Source organism: Oncorhynchus mykiss, chromosome 10 (genome assembly GCF_057628025.1).
Source record: "Oncorhynchus mykiss isolate SJ-2025 chromosome 10, ASM5762802v1, whole genome shotgun sequence".
NCBI lineage: Eukaryota > Metazoa > Chordata > Actinopteri > Salmoniformes > Salmonidae > Oncorhynchus > Oncorhynchus mykiss.
Window position 1 is genome coordinate 52970817 of NC_143031.1, and position 26299 is coordinate 52997115.

General features: G+C 42.1%; 1 protein-coding gene across 1 annotated transcript; it reads left to right on the forward strand.

Annotated features, from left to right (window-relative positions):
- The first annotated feature begins 3261 nt into the window (after nucleotides 1-3261).
- Nucleotides 3262-18252, forward strand: ruvbl2 (RuvB-like AAA ATPase 2). The gene is made up of 14 exons (XM_021619013.3): nucleotides 3262-3633; nucleotides 4175-4229; nucleotides 4381-4436; nucleotides 4577-4718; nucleotides 12844-12973; nucleotides 13161-13227; nucleotides 13708-13814; nucleotides 14090-14183; nucleotides 14386-14604; nucleotides 14817-14935; nucleotides 16495-16614; nucleotides 16804-16933; nucleotides 17296-17413; nucleotides 17748-18252. Exons 1-14 carry the CDS (start codon nucleotides 3622-3624, stop codon nucleotides 17768-17770), a joined length of 1392 nt encoding a protein of 463 aa, XP_021474688.1. The 5' UTR covers nucleotides 3262-3621; the 3' UTR covers nucleotides 17771-18252.
- Nucleotides 18253-26299: the final 8047 nt, after the last annotated feature.

Genomic DNA, 26299 nt, shown 5'->3' on the forward strand with positions numbered 1-26299 from the left:
TCTCCTCTCGCTCACGTGAGGAGACCAATAGATGTAGTGCTCTCTCAACACACATAGTTACACACACGCCTCCGGCCCTCCCTACCACTCACTCACTCACTCAGCCAGAGCCTGCCTCATTGCCTGACAGACAGCAGCGGGTCACAGTGAAATATATACAGTACCAGTTAAAAGTTTGGACACACCTACTCAGTCAAGGGTTTTTCTTTATTTTTACTATTTTCTACATTGTAGAATAATAGCGAAGACATCAAAATGATGAAATAACACATGAAATCATGTAGTGACTGAAAAATAAAATATTTCAGATTTTGAACTCTTCAAAGTTAACACACTTTGCCTTGATGGCAGCTTTGCACACTCTTGGCATTCTCTCAACCAGCTTCATGATTAATACTTTTCCATCCGTCTTGAAGGAGTTCCCACATATGTTGAGCACTTGTTGGCTGCTTTTCCTTCACTCTGCGGTCCAACTCATCCCAAACCATCTCAATTGGGTTGAGGTCGGGTGATTGTGGAGGCCAGGACATCTGATGCAACATCTCGAGACATCAGTTAAAACTTGATAGTAAATTAGTCTTCCAAATGGACAATTACCCCAAGCAGACCCATTTGTGATCAAGCTTTAACTTCCTCTGATGTCTTGAGATGTTGCTTCAATATATCCACATAACTTTCCTCCTCATAATGCCATCTATTTTGTGAAGTGCACCAGACCCTCCTGCAGCAAAGCACCCCCCACAACATGATGCTTCCACCCCCGTGCTTCACTGTTGGGATGGTGTTCTTCGTCTTGAAAGTATCCCCCTTTTCCTCCAAACATAACAATGGTCATTATGGCCAAACAGTTCTATTTTTGTTTCATCAGACCGGAGGACATTTATTCAAAAAGTATGATCTTTGTCCCCATGTGCAGTTACAAACCGTAGTCTGGCTTTTTTTTATGGCGGTTTTGGAGCAGTGGCTTCTTCCTTGCTGAGCGGCCTTTCAGGTTATGTCGATATAGGACTCGTTTTACTGTGGATATAGATAATTTTGTGCCCGTTTCCTCCAGCATCTTCACAAGGTCCTTTGCTGTTGTTCTGGGATTGATTTGCACTTTTCACACGAAAGTACGTTCATCTCTAGGAGAAGGAATGGGTCTTCTTCCTGAGCGGTATGAGAGCTGCATGGTCCCATGGTGTTTATACTTGCGTACTATTGTTTGTACAGATGAACGTGGTACCTTCAGGCATTTGGAAATTGCTCCCAAGGATAAACCAGACTTGTGGAGGTCTACAAACTGAGTTTGAAGGTAGGCCTTGAAATATATCCACAGGTCCACCTCCAATTGACTCAAATGATGTCAATTAGCCTATCAGAAGCTTCTAAAGCCATGACATAATTTTCTGGAATTTTCCAAGCTGTTTAAAGGCACAGTCAACTTAGTGTATGTAAACTTCTGACCCACTGTAATTGTGATACAGTGAAATAATCTGTCTGTAAACAATTGTTGGAAAACAAGAAACAAGAAATTTGTGGAGTGGTTGAAAAACAAGTGTGTGTGTGTGTGTGTGTGTGTGTGTGTGTGTGTGTGTGTGTGTGTGTGTGTGTGTGTGTGTGTGTGTGTGTGTGTGTGTGTGTGTGTGTGTGTGTGTGTGTGTGTGTGTGTGTGTGTGTGTGTGTGTGTATATGTATGTGTGTGCGTATATGTATGTGTGTGCGTATATGTATGTGTGTGCGTATATGTATGTGTGTGCGTATATGTATGTGTGTGTGTGTGTGTGTGTGTGTGTGTGTGTGTGTGTGTGTGTGTGTGTGTGTGTGTGTGTGTGTGTACATATATATATATATATATGTATGTATGTGTGTGTGTGTATATACAGTGGGGAGAACAAGTATTTGATACACTGCCGATTTTGCAGGTTTTCCTACTTACAAAGCATGTAGAGGTCTGTAATTTTTTATCATAGGTACACTTTAACCGTGAGAGACGGAATCTAAAACAAAAATCCAGAAAATCACATTGTATGATTTTTAAGTAATTAATTTGCATGCTTTGTAAGTAGGAAAACCTGCAACTTCGGCAGTGTATCAAATACTTGTTCTCCCCACTGTATGTGTGTGTCCAAACTTTTGACTGGAGAAATATCATGCGGCTGTGGTGCAACTTAGAAATAGCCCCAAAACCCGCCACACGCGACCAATACATGTTCACCCGTATCCCAATTTGTCTAGAAAATCGCAAACATAGCAACACTGCCCTGAACTGGTTCCAACCCCTGACTTTAAGCATACTGAAGTGTGTAGGGGCGGAGCTTATGATTGACAGACACTGCTCCTCCCACCTCTGTGACTGTGCACTCCTCGTAATGAAAAGCTCAACTTTCAAATTGAAGAGACACATTTGAGTCATTTAACAGATACTCTTGTCCAGGGGTGGAAAAAGTAGACAATTGTCATACTTAAGTAAAAGTAAAGATACCTTAATAGAAAATGACTCAAGTAAAAGTGAGTCACCCAGTAAAATGCTACTTGAGTAAAAGTCTGAAAGTATTTGGTTTTAAATATACTTGTAATTGAATATACTTGTAACTAAGAGTACATGTTATTGCAAAAAATAATAATAATAAATATACTAAAGTATCAAATGTAAAAGTAAAAGTATAAATCATTTCAAATTGATTGTATTAAGGGAACCAGACGGCACAATTGTTTGAATTTTCTTTTATGGATAGCCAGGGGCACAATCCGACACTCATTTTCTCATTTACAAACAAAGCATTTGTGTTTAAAGAGTCCGCCAGATGAGAGGCAGTAGAGATGACCAGAGATTTTCTGTTGTTGAGTGTGTGAATTGGACCATTTTCCTGTCCCGCTAAGTATTCCAAATGTATTGAGTACTTTTGAGTGTCAGGAAAAATGTATGGAGTAAAAAGTATGTTGTTTTCTTTAGGAATGTAGTGAAGTAAAAGTTGTCAAAAATATAAATAGTAAAGTACAGATACCCCAAAAACTACTTAAGTAGTACTCTAAAGTACTTTTACATAAGTGCTTTACACCACTGCTCTTATTCAGAGCGTCTTATGGTGCTATTGTCACGTTAACAAAAACTGGGAGCTCGGAAATTTCCGACTTCCGACTTCAGTGCTTTCAAGACAACTGGCAACTTAGGAAAAAAATATTTTTTTAAAGCATTGAATTCGGAGTTTTCCGAGTTCCCAATTGTTTTCAACGCAGCATTACAGTTGAGAGCGCATACATTTTTTTCGTAGCCTACATGAAGACGCCCGAATATAAACCCCGTAGCTCGAATGTGATATGCGCAGCCACATAAACATTGGCATTATTAGCCTAGGCCTACTCAAGCAATGCGACATGTTATTGGTGACATACACGTGTTTAGCAGATGTTATTCGAGGTGTGTTTATGTTATTTGTATTAACTACACAGCCCATTACTGGCACCGACTCTTTATTATACGACGTGTGAATTAAATAGTCGAAAATAGAATACAAAAAATGTTTTATCGCCTGCTCCAATTCGTGGTTATGCACGCGGAACCTTTCTCATCGATTCAGGTGGCACATCGGATTAAATTTCTCTGCGCACTCACTCAGCAAGCGCCGCATTTTTGCAAACATGGCAGCACAGGTGAGTCGGCATCATGCATTTGTAAAAATAATTAGCAATGTCCTCCCCTCTTCTTGAGACCGTAAACTATAGCAGTGTTACATTTATTATGCGAATATGTTAGACCTCTTCGCTTTCTCAGATATTGCCCTGAACAGGATGATAGTGTTGGGAAGTTATATGAATGAAGCTAGCTAGCTACCGTTAGCTAGCTAACGTGCAACCGTAAGCGTGCTAGCAAACGGTATTGTACCTTTTTAGGAGTCGACATAGGAAAAGTGTACTAATTTAATGGCGCAGATAATGTTATTGCTGCAAAGTTGACTACCAGCTTGAGATGCAATGTAATGTTGACAGTTGGCTTAGCAAAGCTAATGTTAGTTATCATTGAATGGCCAGCGGTTTACGGTTTTTGCGAACTTTGTTGTCCTATCACTATGACAACCAATTGACCGACTGAACATATCTAGTTAAGCTCATCGTTTCTATACTTCTCAGAGTTAGGTTACTTGCCCAAACTTACCTCAATAATCAGAACTCAAACGTTATCACAATGAAACAGATGGCGACGACGAAGGTTCCAGAAGTCCGTGACATCACCAGGATTGAGAGAATCGGTAAGGGCCACGAAGTAACCACGTTAGTAAATTGAACTCCAGAGATGTGTTTTGCCTTGTATTTAGACAAGTATCTAAATCATTAACTCAATATTTCACTGTTTTTCCACCTCTTACCTGATGTGACTACATTTTTGTATTCCCCCTTTAGGAGCTCATTCTCACATCCGTGGGCTTGGGTTGGATGATGCCTTGGAACCTCGTCAGGTAAACAACAAACAATCATAATCAGCCTTTCTCAAACTACTGTGACACCACTCAGACACTGGGCCCATGTTTTGTTGTCCCCCTTACATCATCTGAACTGCTTCTCATTCTCTTCCTTCTCTCTCCTCTCCCCCCTCCAGGTGTCCCAGGGGATGGTTGGCCAGCTGGCGTCCCGTCGTGCAGCTGGTCTCATCCTGGAGATGATTAAAGATGGCCACATCGCTGGCAGGGCTGTCCTGATTGCTGGCCAACCTGGCACTGGGAAAACTGCCATCGCTATGGGTATGGCTCATATTATGTTAAAGATGCACTATGCAGAAATCACAATGCTGTTTCCTGGTTGCTAAAATTCTAATAATAGTTAGCTTAATTTCAGTTTGTGACTAAACAAGCGAGTGAAGTGTAGAGAATCATTGTACTATCTAAACCGCTGTGAAATATATTTTGGTACCCAAAAAGATTGTATTTTCAGCTGTGTTGAAGCTGGTGTACAAAACTGAAAGTAAAAGACGCAAAAACATTAGAACGTGAAGCATAGAAATAGTGCACATAGAATATACACTGCTCAAAAAAATGAAGGGAACACTAAAATAAGACATCCTAGATCTGAATGAATTAAATATTCTTATTACATTTTTCTTTACATAGTTGAATGTGCTGACAACAAAATCACACAAATTATCAATGGAAATCAAATTTATCAACCCATGGCGGTCTGGATTTGGAGTGACATTCAAAATTAAAGTGGAAAACCACACTACAGGCTGATCCAACTTTGATGTAATGTCCTTAAAACAAGTCAAAATGAGGCTCGGTAGTGTGTGTGGCCTCCGCGTGCCTGTATGACCTCCCTACAACGCCTGGGCATGCTCCTGATGAGGTGGCAGATGGCCGGCCTCCTGAGGGATCTCCTCCCAGACCTGGACTAAAGCATCCGCCAACTCCTGGACAGTCTGTGGTGCAGCAGTTGGTGGATGGAGCCAGACATGATGTCCCATGATGTCCCAGTGCTCAATTGGATTCAGGTCTGGGGAACGGGTGGGCCAGTCCATAGCATCAATGCCTTCCCCTTGCAGGAACTGCTGACACACTCCAGCCACAAGCATTGTCTTGCATTAGGAGGAACCCAGGGCCAACCGCACCAGTATATGGTCTCACAAGGGGTCTGAGGATCTCATCTCGGTACCTAATGGCAGTCAGGCTATCTCTGGCGAGCACATGGAAGGCTGTGCCGCCCCCCAAAGAAATGCCACCTCACCCCATGACTGACCCACCGCCAAACCGGTCATGCTGGAGGATGTTGCAGGCAGCAGAACGTTCTCCACGGCTTCTCCAGACTCTGTCACGTCTGTCACATGTGCTCAGTGTGAACCTGATTTCATCTGTGAAGAGCACATGGCGCCGGTGGCGAATTTGCCAATCTTGGTGTCCTCTGGCAAATGCCAAACGTCCTGCACGGTGTTGGGCTGTAAGCACAACCCCCACCTGTGGACATCGGGCCCTCATGGAGTCTGTTTCTGACCGTTTGAGCAGACACGTGCACATTTGTGGCCTGCTGGGGGTCATTTTGCAGGGCTCTGGCAGTGCACAAAGGCGGAGGTACCGGCCCTGCTGCTGGGTTGTTGCCCTCCTATGGCCTCCTCCACGTCTCCTGATGTACTGGCCTGTCTCCTGGTAGCGCCTCCATGCTCTGGACACTACGCTGACAGACACAGAAAACCTTCTTGCCACAGCTCGCATTGATGTGCCATCCTGGATGAGCTGCACTACCTGAGCCACTTGTGTGGGTTGTAGACTCCGTCTCATGCTACCACTAGAGTGAAAGCACCGCCAGCATTCAAAAGTGACCAAAACATCAGCCAGGAAGCATAGGAACTGAGAAGTGGTCTGTGGTCACCACCTGCAGAACCACTCCTTTATTGGGGGTGTCTTGCTAATTGCCTATAATTTCCACCTGTTGTCTATTCCATTTGCACAACAGCATGTTAAATTTATTGTCAATCAGTGTTGCTTCCTAAGTGGACAGTTTGATTTCACAGAAGTGTGGTTGACTTGGAGTTACATTGTTCCCTTTATTTTTTTGAGCTGTGTATATTCCGCAGGCCTCCCGAATGGCGCAGCGGTCTAAGGCGCCACTACAGACCCATGTTCGATTCCAGGCTGTGTCGCAGCCAGCTCCTACCGGGAGACCCATGAGGCGGCGCACAATTGGCTTAACGTCGTCCGCGATTAGGGGAGGATTTGGCCGTCCGGGATGTCGTTGTCCCATCGCAATCTAGCGACTCCTTGTGGTGGGCCGAGTGCATGCAAGCAGTCTTCATCTTAATCTTTCTTTTAATGAGAATGACAGATCTGTGAATTTTGTCGGGTCGCCCAAGAAGTTACATATTGCAGCTTATACCCTGACTACACCGCTCACGTCGCACGAGCGGTGCAAAATAAATATAGTAATCTATGTTGTTCAATTATTGCACCCACACTGCTCGCGCGTGTCAACGAGCGTCTGTGTTGCCAAGGCTGAAAATATTTGTCATTTCTGTTGCCGGTAGTCGTGGTAATACTATGAAAGTTTAGATGCCAATCACCATATAAGTCCAAAGAAGAAAAAACCCGGAAGGATGAGAGATGACTAGAAATGATTCGGTTGACCGTTTTATGTGTGGATTAATTGTCGGAGTAGAGGACCTTGTGCATTTCAGGTAAAATAACAATATAATGTTTTTATATCCCAGGACAAATTAGCTAGCAACAGCAAGCTAGCTAAATAGGACAAATTAGCTAGCAAGTGCAAGCTAACTAGTTAAATTGACAAATGTTTAATGCTTTTCGATCTGTCCCCAAATTGTCATTGGTTCAGAGTCTGTTTTCATATTTTAACCTGTGTCGTGATCGCGTTTGGTGTATGGGGACAAAATTTATGCACGATGGCGCACACGCTCAGCAGGTTTGGGTTCCGTGTTGGGGCTGTCCCCAGCAACAAAAAAAGAAAAAGATTGGTTGACCAAAAGTCCTCTGTTTTTTAACTGTGCATTTTTCCATTTCTAGACATCCTAAAATGATAATAACAATAAACTATATGCACCGAACTTGTCTGAAGCTTTACACTTACAGTTTGATGAAATAAGACATGCCTCGATCTGGTTAACCAGAAGGGATAACTTGACCTGACCCAACTATTCTCCTCCCGGTCCTGCTGTCTTTTGCAGATTCTGCCATTACTCTCCTGAAGTTGCCGGTAATATGAGGAGTTGGCAACCGTAGTCATGTGGAATGCCAATTTCTTACCATTTATACCAATCTGCGTGCCAGTTATGGTTTTCAAATGCACTTTTTCATGAAACAGTTTCCTTTGATTTCTAATAACGTCTTCATATCTCAAATTCATTGTCATGAGGTTAATCAAAATTCTATCCAAATCAAATGGAAAATGATACAAACCTAAGAAAATATCCTGATGAAAATAAATATCCTATAAATCACATTGGCGACACATGGCCTGTCTGCAACAAACTTGAAACATTGTATCAACTATTAACTTCTGCCCTATTTGTGCAAGGGATTAAAAAGCCGTGCTTGACTTGGGTCAGGAGCTCACTGGAGCTGAGTACCAGCGCCTCAAATGTTCTACTGCTTGAGCTCCCGTTCATCTTATAGAATATTAGCTCAAAGTATTCTGGAGCTCTTGCATCTAAATATAAACAGTACCAGCACCCAAAATGAGTACCGGAACCTATTTCAGTCCAAGTCAAGCGTTGATATGTTTCCACTGGATCAGAGCATGACATTTTTTCTTTCACGCTGAGTGGTTATCAAAAGGGAGAGAGCTGGAAATATTTTTCAAATACATTGAGAAACTATTGTAATTCTCAATGGATGTAAAAACAGACTTTGCTTGCTGTTTGAGGTGACGAAAACATTACTTTGAGAAGCTCCACAGGTCATTAGGTCAATCAGAAATACTATCAGATCCCCAAATGGGCACATTATATACATTTGCACATAGGCCTACTTCTATGCGTGCGCGGCCTTACTCAACATTGACTGGAGCGCTCCAAAGAGAAGACGGACTAAATTCACGAAACTTAATTCCATCGTAAATGGAATTCAAATAGACGAAAACTTGTTTCTCACAAGTGTAGCATAGCATAAGCACTCTGCAAACAGTTTGTCCACTCTGACAATGTTAACAGGAAGACTGGAATAAGAATATTGAATGATTTTACAGAAATGACCAGCTGCATTAAGTACTGCAGTACATCTCCTCTTCATGGACTGCACCAGATCTGCCAGTTCTTGCTGTGGGATGTTACCCCACTCTTCCACCTGCAAAGTTCTATGACATTTGGCCCTAGCCCTCACCCTCCAATCCAACAGGTCCCAGACGTGCTCAACGGGATTGAGATCTGGGCTCTTTGCTGGCAATGGCAGAACACTGATATTTGTGTATTGCAGGAAATCACACACAGAACAAGCAGTATGGCTGGTGGCATTGTCATGTTAGGGTACCACATGAGGAAGGAGGATGTCTTCCCTGTAATTCACAGTATTGAGATTGCTGGCAATGATAACAAGGTGAGTCCAATGATGCTGTGACACACCGCCCCAGACCATGACGGACCCTCCAAATCGATCCTGCTCCAGAGTACAGGCCTCGGTGTAATGCTCATTTATTTGACGATAAAAGTAAATCCGACCATCACCCCATGTGATACAAAATCGCGACTCGTCAGTGAAGAGCACTTTTTGCCAGTCCTGTCTGGTTCAGCGACTGTGGGTTTGTGCCCATAGGTGACACTGTTGCCGGTGATGTCTGCCTTACAAACAGGCCTACAAGCTCTGTCCAGCCTCTCTAAGCCTATTACTGACAGTCTGACCACTGATGGAGGGATTGTGTGTTCCTGGTGTAACTCGGGCAGTTGTTGTTGCCATCCTGTACCTGTCACACTGGTGTGGTGTTCGGATGTACCGATCCTGTGCAGATGTTGTTACACGTGGTCTGCCACTGTTAGGACGATTAGCTGTCCGTCCTGTCTCCCTGTAGCAATGTCTTAGGCGTCTCACAATACGGACATTGCAATTTATTGCCCTGGCCACATCTGCAGTCCTCATGCCTCCTTGCAGCATGCCTAAGGCACGTTCACGCAGATGAGCAGGGACCCTGGGAATCTTTCTCTTTGTGTTTTTCAGAGTCAGTAGAAAGGCCTTTTTAGTGTCCTACGTTTTCACAACTGACCTTAATTGCCTACCGTCTGTAAGCTTTTAGTGTCTTAATGACCGTTCCACAGGTGCATGTTCATGGTTGTTGAATTGTTTATGGTTCATTGAACAAGCATGTTAAACAGTGTTTAAACACTTTACAATGAAGATCTGTGAAGTTATTTGGATTTTTACAAATTGTCTTTGAAAGACAGGGTCCTGAAAAGGGCATGTGTTTTTCTCGTTTTTCTTTTTCTCCCACTCTATTCTGGTTAGGGCCAGTTCTGTGAAGGGAGTAGTACACAGCGTTGTTAGAGATCTTCAGTTTCTTGGCAATTTCTCGCATGGAATAGCCTTTATTCTCAGAACAAGAATAGACTGACGAGTTTCAGAAGTAAGTTATTTGTTTCTGGTCATTTTGAGCCTGTAATCAAACCCACAAATGTTGATGCTCCAGATACTCAGTCTAAAGAAGGCCAGTTTTATTGCTTTTCTTAATCAGTACAACAGTTTTCAACTGTGCTACCGTGAATGCAAAACGTTTTTCTAATGATCAATTAGTCTTTTAAAATGATGAACTTGGATAGCTAACACAACGTGCCATTGGAACACTGGAGTGAGGGTTGCTGATAATGGGCCTATGTAGATATTCCATAAAAAATCAGCCATTTCCAGCAACAGTAGTAATTTACAACATTAAGTGTGTGTGTGTGTATACATGCATGCATACATACATACAGTTGAAGTCGGAAGTTTACATACACTTAGGTTGGAGTCATTAAAACTCGCTTTTCAACCACGCCCCAAAAAATTGTGGGAAGTCGGTTAGGACATCTACTTTGTTCATGACAAAAGTAATTTTTCCAACAATTGTTTACAGACAGATTATTTCACTTATAATTCACTATCACAATTCCAGTGGGTCAGAAGTTTACATACACTAAGTTGACTGCCTTTAAACAGCTTGGAAAATTCCAGAAAATTATGTCATGGCTTTAGAAGCTTCTGATAGGCTAATTACCATAATTTGAGTCAATTGGAGGTGGACCCGTGGATGTATTTCAAGGCCTACCTTCAAAAACTCAGTGCCTCTGCTTGACATCATGGGAAAATCAAAAGAAATCAGCCAAGACCCCAGAAAAAAATTGTGGACCTCCACAAGTCTGGTTCATCCTTGGGAGCTATTTCCAAACGCCTAAAGGTACCAAGTTCGTCTGTACAATCAATAGTACGCAAGTATAAACACCATGGGACCATGCAGCCTCATACCACTCAGGAAGGAGGCGTGTTCTGTCTCCTAGAGATGAACGTACTTTCTTGCGAAAAGTGCAAATCAACCCTAGAACAACCGCAAAGGACCTTGTGAAGATGCTGGAGGAAACGGGTACAAAAGTATCTATATCCACAGTTTAACAAGTCCCAAATCAACATAACATGAAAGGCCGCAAAAACCACCATAAAAACAGCCAGACTACGGTTTGCAACTGCACATGGGGACAAAGATGGTGAATTGTCCTCCGGTCTGGTGAAACAAAAATAGAACTGTTTGGCCATAATTATGTTTGGAGGAAAAGGGGGAACGCTTGCAAGCCGAAGAACACCATCCCAACCTCGAAGCACGGGGGTGGCAGCATCATGTTGTGTTGGTGCTTTGCTGCAGGAGGGACTGGTGCACTTCACGAAATAGATGGCCTCATGAGGGTAGAAAATTGTGTATATATTGAAGCAACATCTCAAGACAACAGTCAGGAAGTTAAAGCTTGGTCGAAAATGGGTCTTCCAAATGGACAATAACTCCAAGCATACTTCCAAAGTTGTGGCTTAAGGACAACAAAGTCAAGGTATTGAAGTGGCCATCGCAAAGCCCTGACCTAAATCCTATAGAAAATGTGTGGGCAGAACTGAAAAAGGTTGTGTGAGCAAGGAGGCCTTCAAACCTGACTCAGGTACACCAGCTCTGTCAGGAGGAATGTGACAAAATTCACCCAACTTATTGTGGGAAGCTTGTGGAAGGCTACCTGAAACCCTTGACCCAAGTTAAACAATTTAATGGCAGTGCTACCAAATACTAATTGAGTGTATGTAAACTTCTGACCCAATGGGAATGTGATGAAAGAAATAAAATCTGAAATAAATCATTCTCTACTATTATTCTGACATTTCAACTGACCTAAGACATGGACTTTTTACTAGGATTAAATGTCAGGAATTGTGAAACTGAGTTTAAATGTATTTGGCTAAGGTGTATGTAAACCTCTGACTTCAACTGTGTGCGTTTGTATATGTTATACTCGAGCAGCACACATAATCTCGGTTTACCAACAACCTATCCAAACAATCGACCAGTCGTCTAATTGGGGGCAGCCCTATTGCAGTTTTAAATCTCTCTTGATTACAGCTGTCTGATTTGATGTTTTCTCCAACTTATTATGTTCCTGGTTTTCTTTCTCATTCTAATAACTGTTTTTTTTCTGTTTCATTAATGGGACTTGCAAAAGAGAAAGTCCCCACTTTAAATATTTTAATTATCATTTCTGACTTTACTGTTATTCAGCACGCTACTCTTAAACCGTTTAAGTTTTAAAACGTTTAGACTGGTATGTATTAAGTTACTATTATTCAACTTTTTGATAACATACTTTTAAAACGATTTAAGTTTTCTACCAAAAAAAAAAAACTCGGCAACATTCATGGGATTTCTTCAACGTTCTAAAGATCTCATTGTTAAAAACACCCAGACAACCAACATTCTATTCACTGTAAAAAAAAAAATTAAAAAAATACAGTTTTACACATCAGCTACTTTGACCACCTTCCCAAGAAGTTTAACAAACTTAGTGGGTGTGAAATCTTAGTCTACTTCTCTGGTTTTCACATCTAAAATCATAACAGAAATATCTTATACCGATCAAACGTTATTAGCTGTTTTTGTAACCGCTTTGACTACATTAAAGAAATCACTGTCATTTTGACCACTTTCCCGACTAGTTAGAGCCCATTATATAGAGCGTTAAATCTTATTCTGCTTTTCAAATTTTACATCAGAACACTTCTTCCACTACCACAAATAATTTTAAAAAGCTAACTCAAGTCCCAACATTTTTCTTCATGGTGAGTTAAGCATCATCAAAATAGATTTGATGAAAATTATTTGGATTTACCTGTTTATTTGACTCTGTTGATGATGGTGATCCCTCTCTTGCCTGTCCAGGTATTGCCCAGTCCCTTGGCACAGACACCCCCTTCACAGCCATGGCCGGCAGTGAGATTTTCTCTCTGGAGATGAGCAAGACCGAGGCCCTCAGCCAGGCCTTCAGGAAAGCCATCGGAGTCCGGATCAAGTGAGTTCAGGCTTCTTCTCAGTTTACTTTATTGGCCTAATTTAGGAATTTGTCGTGTTTTAAGTTAACAATCAACATTTATATACCATAGTGTGTGAGAACGAGGGAATGGAGTATACATTAGTATTTCGTTTTGGTATGTTTTTGTTCTCAAATTAATCGATATTCATGGCGTGTGTGTTTGCAGAGAGGAGACTGAGATCATTGAAGGAGAAGTGGTGGAGATTCAGATTGACAGACCAGCCACTGGAACAGTGAGTTCTGACTCAGCCCCCCCTCTCAGCTCTCTCTCTGTGCTCTGTCTCCCTATGTTTAGTGTGAGTCATACTCATAAGGTGTATATTGGAGAGATGTACTGATGGTCCAATTGAATTTGAGTCTGTGATTGTCTTCTAATAAGACTCTCAATCCTTTAGAGAGACAGATTGGTGATAAGAGAGAAACGGGTCTCTTAGTATTTAATTTAACAGCAGCAGCCTTATTATAGATGCGTATCACCGTGAAAGGATATTCATTTTAGGGAGTTGATAATATGATTTCTGGTTTGGAATATTTTGACTACACAATGTTTCATGCGTTATTTAAACTTCAGTGTTCTTTCGTTGCTCAATACATCACACAGCGGCAGAGTTTTTAGCACACTTGAGTTTAAAGTATCAAACTAAATGTTTTGTCACATATACCATCTTTCCCACTTCCCAGTACACTTTCTAACCTGTTGTTGCTGCTTGTAGGGTGCTAAAGTGGGTAAGCTGACCCTGAAGACTACAGAGATGGAGACTATCTATGACCTGGGCAGTAAGATGATCGAGAGCCTCAGTAAAGAACGAGTTCAGGCAGGGTGAGTTCTTCTAAAGTGTAGTACACACATCATCCACTAAGGGCTGTAGTACACACTCATCACTGAGACATAACAAATAAAACAGCATTTGTTATTGGACAGGTCCGGGTAGACCCTCCCGGTTTTGGTCGGTTTTCCTTCACTTGGTGCCTAATGAGCACGATAAAGATCTTTATTCTGCACACTGTGGTATTATGACTTTGTTGAGTTCATTCATTCAGTTCTATAAATCCCAAAAACTTGACCTAATGTGCTGATCTCCCACTCTTTCCCAGGGATGTAATCACCATTGATAAAGCCACAGGGAAGATTAGCAAGCTGGGCCGCTCCTTCACCAGAGCCAGAGACTATGATGCTATGGGAGCACAGGTACACATTGGTCCTAGACACTTGTGTTTACAGTGGCGCAATACAACTGAACATTGAATCATCAAGCTCCACTGAGTTAGTCAGCAGCACTGCTACCATGACTTTCTCTGCGTTAAAGTGAATTTACGATTGCCTAGGATTCATGTTTAATTATGGCTTCTGTGAGAGAAAGAAATCTACTGTTTGCGTTGTGCTCCTCCAGACACAGTTTGTCCAGTGTCCTGAGGGGGAGCTACAGAAGAGGAAGGAGGTGGTGCACACAGTGTCCCTCCATGAGATAGATGTCATAAACAGCCGTACACAGGGGTTCCTGGCCCTGTTCTCTGGTGATACCGGAGAGATCAAGTCTGAGGTCCGCGAACAGATTAATGCCAAGGTGTCTGAGTGGAGGGAGGAGGGCAAGGCTGAGATCATCCCTGGGGTGAGTGTGTGTGTTTGGTGGTATCCAAGACAGACTAAGCCTAGTCATGGACTTAAAAAGCTTGCTCAATTCTCCATTGACAGTGTTTTTTTTTGTTTTTTTTGTCCAGGACTACACTTAATCTATGCCTGGAAAACTGGCCTGAAATAGTCAGTGTTTAATGTTCAATTCAAAGCCTTTATTGAGTGAGTTCTTCATTTGTGTCATTCCAGGTGCTGTTCATCGACGAGGTGCACATGCTGGACATGGAGTGTTTCTCTTTCTTGAACCGAGCCCTGGAGAGTGACCTTTCACCTGTCCTCATCATGGCCACCAACAGAGGCATCACACGGTAATCTTCTACCTTCTAGCAGTCTTCGACTGCTCCCACTATCATCTGGGTGTGAATATGGGCCACAGAAAGAACATGTTGGTGACATGTTTAGAACCAGCGTAAAGATAAAATATAATTTTGCCAGTAGTTTAAAGGGGCAATATGTGATTGGTTCATCCATTTTTAGAAGTTTAAATAATGATACTGTTTATACCATTTATTCTTGGAAGAACTTAAGTCTAGCCTCATTAGTTTAGAACCCAAAATATAAGCTTGTTTTACTCCACAGTTTGTGAACAGTGGGTCAATCATAGATGATTTCAATCCATTTCTGACTGACACCCCTTTTGATTTGAACGAAACCTTCCATACATGTTTGCCCATTTCTGAAGTGGTCAGAAAGTTACTTTTTGGACTTGAATGCCAAAACATTCAGGAGAGTGCTCAAAGTTGACCCATTTTGCATACCCCACCCTACCATGAGACATCCATGTCTTCATCACTGAATAAGATAAATAGTCAGTCAGGTTTGATATAATTTGAATGTTTTTGAACAGGGTAATGGGACTATTTTAGAATATCTTGAATTTTATTTATTTTTTGTACCTTTTAACATCCATGATCTAAAAACGTTCGTTCATATACAGTTCCGTGAAAAAGTATTAGCCCCCTTGCAGATTTTTTAAATATTTTAGCATATTTTTTACAGTGAATGTTATCAGGTCTGATGGAGTGGCGAGTGGCGCAGACGTCTAAGGCACTGCATCGCAGTGCTAGGAGCGTCACTACAGATCCCATCGCGCTTTAGCGACTCCTTGTGGCGGGCCAGGTGCATGCACACTAACTTTGGTCACCACACAGTGTTTCCTCCAACACATTGGTGAGGCTGGCTTCCGGGTTAAGCGAGCAGTGTGTCAAGAATCAGTGCGGCTTGGCAGGGTTGTGTTTCGGAGGAAGCATGGCTCTCGACCTTCACCTCTCCCGAGTATGTACAGGAGTTGCAGCGATGGGACAAGACTGTAACTACCAATTGTATATCACAGGGAAAAGGGGTACAAATTTAAATTAAGTAATTCTGATGCAGAGCAGAATTCAGGGTTCCTTCAATGATGGAAAGTTTTCCAGAGGTAGCAAAGCGTCTCAAACTGAGGTTGTTACTGTAGAATTTAATGTTTGGTATTTCTCGAGACATAACGTGTTCCATGTCGTCCAGTTCTACCACAGGCAAATATGTATGGGAGGTTTTCTTCAAATCAATAGGGATGTTGTCAGAAAGTGATTAAATTCATATAGAACAACCTCAGTGAAATTATAAACAAACACTGTATAGCCTCAAACATGGTTAACTATGATATCATGGATGGTCCTTAAATCGATAGCCCTGTCTATGAATTTGAGATTGATTCCATTTCTCCAGGCCCGTCCCTCAGCTCTTTACTGAAACAGAGGTGGGGTGGTGAACGCTTTATTGTTTGGACTGCAGATTGTCCGTTTTAAAGTAGTGCTTCTCAAGAACTTTCCTTGGCCTCAAACCGTATGTGTGGTAAATACTTTCTCTAACCCCTCTGTTCTGTCAGTATCCGAGGCACCAACTACCAGAGTCCCCATGGTATCCCTATAGATCTACTGGACCGTCTCCTCATCATTGCTACCTCCCCCTACACTGAGAAAGAGACACGGCAGATCCTCAAGATCCGGTAAAAATCACCCTTCTAACACTCCAAGCCAGTGCTTTAGCAAGTAAACAAGCTGCACCATGACTTACATGATTTAAGTTTGCAGACAGTCTGCAAAGTGATTGAAACTTATGTTCAAGGTTGATTCCGGATGAAAACCTATTCCCATATTGGACTGAAACACCGTTTCTATTCTGTGTCCCTGTCCAGGTGTGAGGAGGAGGATGTGGAGCTGAGTGAGGAGGCTCACACTGTCCTGACACGTATCGGCCAGGAGACATCGCTGCGTTACGCCATCCAGCTTATCAGCACCGCAGGCCTGGTGTGTCGCAAGCGCAGGGTGAGTCTCAGCCAATTCATTCATATACACACTTACCTAGTGATGCACGGGGTGAGCCAAGCCTCTCACATCCATACACAAACTGATGTAAGAATTACTCTGAATTTTCTCTGCATTCCAAACAGTCACATAGTATGCATTCTCATGATTGTTTCTCCTTATATATCCTTATTTTACCTGCTTCATTGTTTAATGCAGTTCATATTCATTCAATTATAATTAATTTATTGAAAGACAGAACTAGCAGATAGCTGGGCAGGGCACCCCTAGTCTCCTTGATTACTGCTTTCTTGCTGTGGAACCATTTCTATGTTGATGCTGGGAGTTGCCAGTGTGTGATAATGTTTGTGCTTCTCTCTCAGGGAACAGAGGTGCAGGTGGAGGACATTAAGAGGGTCTACTCTCTCTTCTTGGACGAGTCCAGATCCTCACAGTACATGAAGGAGTACCAAGATTCATTCCTTTTCAATGAAACAACACGTGAGTCTGCTGTTCATCTGTCTGTTTGTCATATAGCAGTGTTTCTTAATCCTGGTCCTGGGGACCCAAAGGGGTGCACATTTGTTTTTGCCCTAGCACTACACACCTGATTCCACTTAGACCCAGTTCCAAAGCTGATGAAGTTCCTGTATTGTGTGAGGTGGACATTTGGATTCTTAAAGCAACTTTGATAGAAGTTGTCAAATGCTACTACGTGAACAGATGCCTAACCTAAATCTATGGGAAATGCACCTCATTAGATGTACTTTGAGGGCAGGTGTAATGGGTATAGTGACTCTTACTGACTCTTACTGTGTCTCTTTTTGATTTTCAGAACCTACAATGGACACCTCTTAATTGATACGGACTGCAGATAATTTTTATAGCACGTTCTCCTGTGAAGTTCTTCTGTTTTTTGTTTTGTTGCCATACTCCATTTCTCTGATACTGTGTTGACTTAGCTTTGTCTTTAAATGCCGTTTATTGTTTCATTGAGTTAAAATGTACATGAAACCTACTTTTTGATTAAATGTTGTTTTTCTCATAGATTTTATATAATTGCCTAAAATGTAGTGTTGTCATGCATTGATTTACAACGCTTAACTTCATGAAACAAAGGCAATGTAGATGTTGGCAATGTTCTTTTAAAGAGGTGAGTAAAATGTTTTTGATTTGAAAGAAATACATTTTCTCTGTCAAAAAGACCTCAAGTGCTATGTACAATACATCCACCTTCTCCCTACTACAAAGCTAGCCTCATGGGGTGCCCCTTTTGTTACATCAGGATGTGGTGTGCTTTTTATTTTTTATTTTGAAATAAAATTAGTATCTCAAAGACCGAAGTTGGCACTGCCTCTTTCGTCTGTGCATCTGTACTGTAGATGGCAGTGAAGGACCATGTCTCATGTCCATCTCTGAAGCACACGGGTCCTCTATGGCTCGTTACAGGTTCTTCATTAGAGCTGTAAATTGCCGTGGACCTCACAATATATTATCACAGGGTGCTGATACCAGTGGTGGAAAAAGTACCCAATTGTCATACTTCAGTAAAAGTAAAGATACGTTAATAGAAAATGACTCAAGTGAAAGTCACCCAGTAAAATACTACTTGAGTAAAAGTGTAAAAGTATTTGGGTTTTAAATATACTTAAGTATCAAAAGTAAATGTAATTCATAAAATGTACAAAAGTACTGGCTGATATATGTATTGTGATTTGATATTCCGAACCTACTGCTCACTGTTTGCAGCAGAGAGATGAGAGCTCATGAGAAAATGTGTATCAGTCACGGAAATAAAAGTCCTGAAAAGGATGACACATGCTGCAGTTTTGGCGCAGAAAGATCTGACTAGCGCTAGCTAATGCTACCTAGTACAAAAAATATATCAATATGTCCTAATATATTATGTTACTATCGATTTTGTTTTATCACTTCATTATAGGAAGTCTATCCTTTTGATTCATGTGTTGGCATTTAATTATTGATTAATTACATTAAGTGGATGGAGGCGCAACGCGCAAAGTATCTACTGTGATATGAGAAAGACCATAATGGGCCAAGACTAGGTAACATTATAACGGAAATTGCTTACGTTGAATTAAATCTGTACTAACTACAAAGTTAGTATTGAATCCATTAGTTCATGTAATCCAGTTTGTATAGGCAAGACATGATCTTAGTATATAATGTTTACCCGTGCAGTTAAATTGACCCCCACTACCTTCAGAGATATTGTGGATTGATAGATGGACACAGGGATGCTTTAAGATCATTTGGCTATTTTATTTAGACTTTTAGGACCCTTGCACGTATCACAGCAAAGTTTTTTTTATGAAACATTGAATATGGCCTTAACAGTATAAGCCTATAGAAATGCAGTGAATGACAGATTCATAAATGGAAAAATGGTCAAAAAATAAAGAACTGTTTTGAAGTGTTTGTCCTATATCTAAAATAAATAAGGTCATGATTTTTCTAATCTAATTTAACTGGAATTACTATCCGTTTACCTTTGGACGTGGAAATGCCCCATCTACTTCCATTCAATTTTCGGCCCGGTACCGGGTTACTTTCAAATGAGTCCCTTGACACTTGTACAGTAAAATCGTACAGTTTGACTAACTACGCTGTGGAAGGCTGACATCGGTGGGTTGAGACACCCTGCAAAAAAAAAAAACGTCTTTAGTTTAAACATGTTTTTTTAATGGGGATTTTTTTTATGACGGTCAGGACTCAGAAGAAAGAACATCAGTAAGAAAATAGTACACAGATAAGAACATACTGAGTATACAAAACATGAATAACACCTGTTCTTTCCATGACATAAACTGTCCAGGTGTATCAAATTTAATTTGTCACATGCGCTGAGTACAACAGGTGTAGGTAGACCTTACAGTCAAATCAAATCATGTGACACTTATTTGTCACATGCGCCGAATACAACAAGTGTAGACTTTACCGTGAAATGCTAACTTACAAGCTCTTAACCAACAGTGCAGTTCAAGAAGAGGAAAATATGTACCAAGTAGACTAAAATAAAAAGTAATAATAAAAAGTAATAATAGGCCTCCCAGGTGGTGCAGTGGGGAAATTGGGGAGGAAAAGGGGGTAAAATTCACAACAAAAAAAAAGTTATAATAACCATAACGAGGCTGTATACAGGTGGCACCGGCACTGAATCAGTGTGCAGGGGTACAGGCTAGTTGAGGTAATCTGTACATGTAGGTGGGGACGAAGTGACTATGCATAGGTAACAAACAACCAGCGAGTAGCAGCAGTGCACAAAAGGGGGACGATTATCCAGTGACGACTTTATGAATAGTTAAGCAGTCTTATGGCAAGGGGTAGAAGCTGTTGAGGAGCCTTTTGGTCCTAGACTTGCCGCTCCGGTACAATTTTATGGGCTTTCCTCTGACACTGCCTATTATATAGGTCCTGGATGGCAGGAAGCTTGGCCCCAGTGATGTGCTGGGCCGTTTGCACTACCCTATGTAGAGCCTTACGCTCACATACTGAGCAGTTGCCATACCAGGCGGTGATGCAACCGGTCAGGATGCTCTCGGTGCAGCTGTAGAACTTTTTGAGGAACTGGGGACCCATGGCAAATCTTTTCAGTCTCCTGCGGGGGAAAAGGTTTTGTCGTGCTCTCTTCACGACTGTTTTGGTGTGTTTGGACCATGTTAGTTTGTTGGTGATGTGGACACCAAGGAACTTGAAACTCTCAACCTGCTCAACTACAGCCCAGTCGATGTTAATGGAGGCCTGTTCGGCCCGCCTTTTCCTGTAGTCTACAATCAGCTCCTTCGTCTTGCTCACATTGAGGGAGAGGTTGTTGTCCTGGCACCACACTGGTGGTGCCAGAGTCGTGTTTGGAGTCGTGTTTGGCCACGCAGTCGTGGGTGAAGAGGGAGTACAGGAGGGGACTAAGTACACAACCCTGAGGGACCCCAGTGTTAAGGATCAGCGTGGCAGACATGTTGTTGCCTACTCTTACCACCTGGAGATGGCCCATCAGGATGTCCAGGATCCAGTTGCAAAGGGAAGTGTTTAGTCCCAGAGTCCTTAGCTTAGTGATCAGCTTTGTGGGCACTGTGGTGTTGAAAGCTGAGCTGTAGTTTCACTCAAACCCAGCCCCTTTTCTTTTGTGTAACAAGCTGTCATTCCTTTATGACGTAATTTGTAATCAAGTTGATTAATTATGTGTATGTGTATTTCTGTGTGATTAGTTAGGTATTTAGTAAATAAATAATTAAACCCAATTTTGTATTTCTGATTCAACTTGTTAGCCAGGGTTTATGCAGATAACCAAGAATTTACAACTTTCAGATGAGACTGAATTAAGCTGACTATTAATATTGACTGGTATTGATGTCTTTAAGAGTTTATTTGGCCTTTAAGAGTTTATAGGTCTTTAAGAGTTTATTCGGAAGATAACAGCTCTATAAATATTATTTCGTGGTGCCCCGACTCTCTAGTTAATTACATTTACATTGATTAGCTCAATCAGATAATATTAATTACGGATAAATTATTTTATAGAATAGCATGTCATATCACTTAATCCGGCATTGCCAAAGACACGACATCAGGAATCAGGAGGATAGAATTATGGTCAGATTTGCCAAATGGAGGGCGAGGGAGAGCTTTGTACGCGTCTCTGTGTGTGGAGTAAAGGTGGTCTAGAGTTTTTTCCCTCTGGTTGCGCATTTAACATGCTCTTAGAAATTAGGTAGAATGGATTTACGTTTTCCTGCATTAAAGTCCCCAGCCACTAGGAGTGCCACCTGGATGAGCGTTTTCCTGTTTGCTTATGGCCGTATACAGCTCATTGAGTGCGGTCTTAGTGCCAGCATCGGTTTGTGGTGGTAAATAGACAGCTACAAAGAATATAGATGAAAACTCTCTAGGTAGATAGTGTGATCTACAGCTTATCATGAGATACTCTATGTTAGGCGAGCAAAACCTTGAGACTTCCTTAAATATCGTGCAGTTCATGCCAGCTGTTGTTTACAAATATACATAGACTGCCACCCCTTGTCTTACCAGAGGTTGCTGGTCTATCCTGCCGGTACAGTGTATAACCCGCCAGCTGTATGTTATTCATGTCATCGTTCAGCCACGACTCGGTGAAACATAAGATATTACAGTTTTTAATGTCCCGTTGGTAGGATATACGTGCTTTTAGTTCTTCCATTTTATTATCCAGCGATTGTACGTTGGCCGTACTAGTCATCTGATCTTATAAAGACACCACGATCTCCTTCCGCGAAACCTCTGTTTCTTTCTCCTGGGGAGAAATGGGGATGAGGGCCTTTTCGGGTGTCTGGCTGGGCCCCTCAAGGACGTTCAGAGACTTGTCACGAAGCCACTCCTGTGTTGTCATGGCTGTGTGCTTAGGGTTGTTGTTCTGTTGCAAGGTGAACCTTTGCCCCAGACTGAGGTCCTAAGTGCTCTGGAGGAGGTTGTCGTCAAGGATCTCTCTGTACTTTGCTCCGTTCATCTTTGCCTCAATCCTGACTAGTCTCCCAGTCCATGCCACTGAAAAACATCCCCACAGCATGATGCTGCCACCACCATGCTTCACCATAGGGATGGTGCCAGGGTTCCTCCAGACGTGGTACCCTTCCGCAGATCTGATCCTTGACACAATCCTGTCTCGGACAATTCCTTCAACCTCATGGCTTGGTTTTTGCTCTGACAACTGTGGGACAGGTGTGTGCCTTTCTAAATCATGTCGAATTAATTGAATTTACCACAGGTGAATTTAACAATGAAGATGTAGAAACATCTCAAGGATGATCAATGGAAACAGGATTCACATGAGCTCAATTTCAAGTCTCATAGCAAAGGGTCTGAATGTAAATAAGGTATTTAATTTTTTTTTAAATACATTTGCACCATGTCTAAAAGCCTGTTTTCGTTTGTTATTATGGGGATTGTGTTGATTGCTGAGAAAATTCATTTTAGAATAAGGCTGTAACGTAACAAAATGTGGAGAAAGTCAAGGGGTTTGAATATTTTAGTTTAAAGGGTAAAAAATAACTGTAAATATCATTGAGTGGACCTTTAAAGATGCCTATTATTTATTATCACAGCCAATTAGGATGTCACCAGCACTATCAATCCTTTTCTATATGTGAGGGTGAAGTTTCAGAGGTTTCAGAGCCAAATGAGATCAGATTTGAAGATCCAACCAGTGCCCATTGGTTGGACCTGCCTGCCTGGTTGCTGTCAGCCTCCTACGGGATATGAATATGTAACACATCTGGTTATCTATGGTGGGAAGGTGTGTGTGTGTTATCGTGTGCTTGGATCATCCAGATTGTCCACATCCCATAAATCCCCTTCCTACCCATACTGCCTAAGTGTGGGCCGCTGCTCGCTGCCTGTCTCCCTCCCACTGGGGCCTGATGGATCCTCTGCTGCTCGCTCCCTCCCTCCAACCGATGCCTCCCTGGGTTTAGGGCATCAATGTCATGAGGGATACATTTAACTAGGGGAAAGATGATTGGATAGATGGGTGGGTTTTTACAAGGAGGGAGATGATTGGGTAGATGGTGCGGTGCAGAATGGTAGAAAGATAGACTACTGCCCTACCTTCCCCTCCCCTGGTGGGCTATATGCTGATTTGAATATTCAGAAGCCCTGTGCTATCATTTTAAAAGGAGCGCATCATGCAGAGCTGGAGCACTGTGACTGTTATGCAATGGTGTTGGTGTACAGTAGGCACTGTGTGTGTGTTGGGGAAGTAACAGGGGATGTCCAGTGGCTGTCCAGAAGGGAACCAAGCAATCTGTTCCTCTGCAGCATTGATCAATCTCGCTCTCTCTTGTTCTAGCGCTCACTCACTCTCTCTATCACTCTCTCTCTGGCCTTTTCTTAATTGGATTTGTACAACTCCTGCGTCCTCTCTTACCTTCTTTTGAAAAAGGTCAAAGGTAATCGAGGCGAGGCGATGACGAGAGGGAAGGTGGATGAAAATATGCTTGTATGAAATGAGACTCAATCGCGTGTCATTAGCCAAATTACGTTTACAGGGTGGAATCCCAAAATACATGTATAATTATGTGATAAAAACAAATGTAGCTAGTTGTGCAAGACATTTTATAGATAAAGGGATAAGTAGCATCTAATTTTTAAATGTTTGCATGCTTTTCTCCTTCGAGAAAACAATAGCTGATTCCAAGGGGGTGTGGCAGATTTCAAAACCCTTCTGCAAAGGACTCAGGTAGGATACACTTGTGCTTCCTCGCCAAAAGGAGGCTATTGAGGAGGGGAGGACCGTCTTCCGTTTGCCTACTAATGAATTGACGCTCTCGTCGACCACTAGGCCACTTATCGGTTTCCAGGTCACGGAGTAGAGAGTGCGGAGTAAAGGCCTGTGTCTCTGTCTTCTTCTCTCCCCCTTCCCCACGCTCTCTGTGTGTGTGTGCTTATGTGTACAGTGTATATGGAGTGCAGAAGGTTTGATGCAGTTCAAAACTCCGGTATCTAACACTGCCTACCTCCGTCTCATTTAGGATCTATGGTGCTTCTCTCTCTGCACATCCCCCCTGACTATCCCCCCCACTGCAACGTGCCAAGTTTATTGATGGGCTGGGGAAAGGAACGGAATTTCAATCAACGTTTTAAAAGGGCTATTAGGGAGCACAAAAAAAGATGGATACCTGCGCACTGTTGAATGCTCCTGCAGTTTTATTATTAAATGTTTTATTTTAAAGTTTTCGTCAGGCATCAAAAATGTTGGGAATATTATAGGTTTATAGGCTTTTCATCTTTCATTTTGAAAAACCTGCATCTTCATATAAGTGTTCAGTGCCCTGCTGTCCTGGTTTTGGTAGTCACAAAGTAGTATGAGTGCTGATCTAGGATCAGTTTAGCCTTATAGATCATAATGAGTATGATTATATGGACAGGGGACCTGATCCTAGATCGTCGCTTTTGAATAGGGGCCCTGCTATGTTCTCCTCTTTGCCCTGTTAACCTGGATTTGGTCCAGACCTGAATATAGGCCCTGGATATGATCCAGACCTGCTATGTTTAGCCAAGGCCAGGCCCAGGAGGCCAGTGGGCCAGCCAGCCAACAACCCAGTCCGTGTGTAGGCCGTAGATAGGAGCTGTGGCTGGCCACCAAAATATTTGTGCCGCCGAAGGCAGACTATTTTTGTCACTGGAGCAAGAACTTTGTTTTTAGTGTGGGAAAGCAAACAACACCTTTTTGTACCATCAAAGGTGTGACTCCATGTCCATTTGTGGGCTTTTCTCTCCTCCTATATGTGAATAGGTGAAATGTTCCTCTGTCAGCTCCACACGTGGAAACAACGTTGATTCAACCAGTGTGTGCCCAGTTGGAACCCACATGAGCCACAACCCATGGTCTGAAAGCAAGTGTGATATTTTTTACATAAAAAAAATACAGTAGATCCTCTCTTAATCTGCACAGACACACTATACCCGGACTACTATTTTTACACACCAACTCCCGAAACCCTGTGACAGTGTGATGGTTTTGCATTGACAGTCACATTTCCGACATTGCCTGCTTATGGGGGGATTTAGGGTGTAGCTCTTTGACATGGTAAGCCTCTCTCCCACCCTTCCATATCTCACACATCCTTACACCTGGGCTTGGGTCAAAAGGAGAAAGAGTGGCTATGGTCATATACACTTCAAACACCTGAGAGTTGCATGAGAAGAGAGATGGGAGAGAAAGCTCACGGACACTTTACTCTCCTCTAGTCGGATCTTTTCCTCTCTTAATCTTCTTCTCTCATTGATCCTCCTGGCTCTCTGCACCTCTACACTTCAACATATTCTTCCCCCTCCAGATATTACAGTGGGGTGCCAAGGCGTGGTGGAGCACAGTGTGGAGCTGAGCATATCTATCCCTCACTATACAGAATAGGAGGGGGGTTGAGTAGGGATTAGAGCCACGGAATGAAATGGAGTACTATGTAACAATATATAAGATATATTCAGTCATTACCTAATTTATTGGCACCCTTGATAAAGATGAGCAAAAAAAGTGTTTAAATGAAACATATACTGAGCTATTTTCGACGTTGACATTTAAAAAAGTATACAGAACCATCAAAAGTTTGGACACACCTACTCATTGCATGGTTTTTCATTATTTTTATTGATTATTGTAGAATAATAGTGAATAAATTACAACTATGAAATAACACATATGGAATCGTGTAGTAACCAGAAGTGTTAAACACATATATTTTATATTTGAGATTCTTCAAAGTAGCCACCCTTTGCCTTGATGACGGCTAGCCATTGCTACATATTCGTCACCAGACCCACTGGCTCCAGGTCATCTATAAGTCTTTGCTAGGTAAAGCTCCGCCTTATCTCAGCTCACTAGTCACCATAACAACA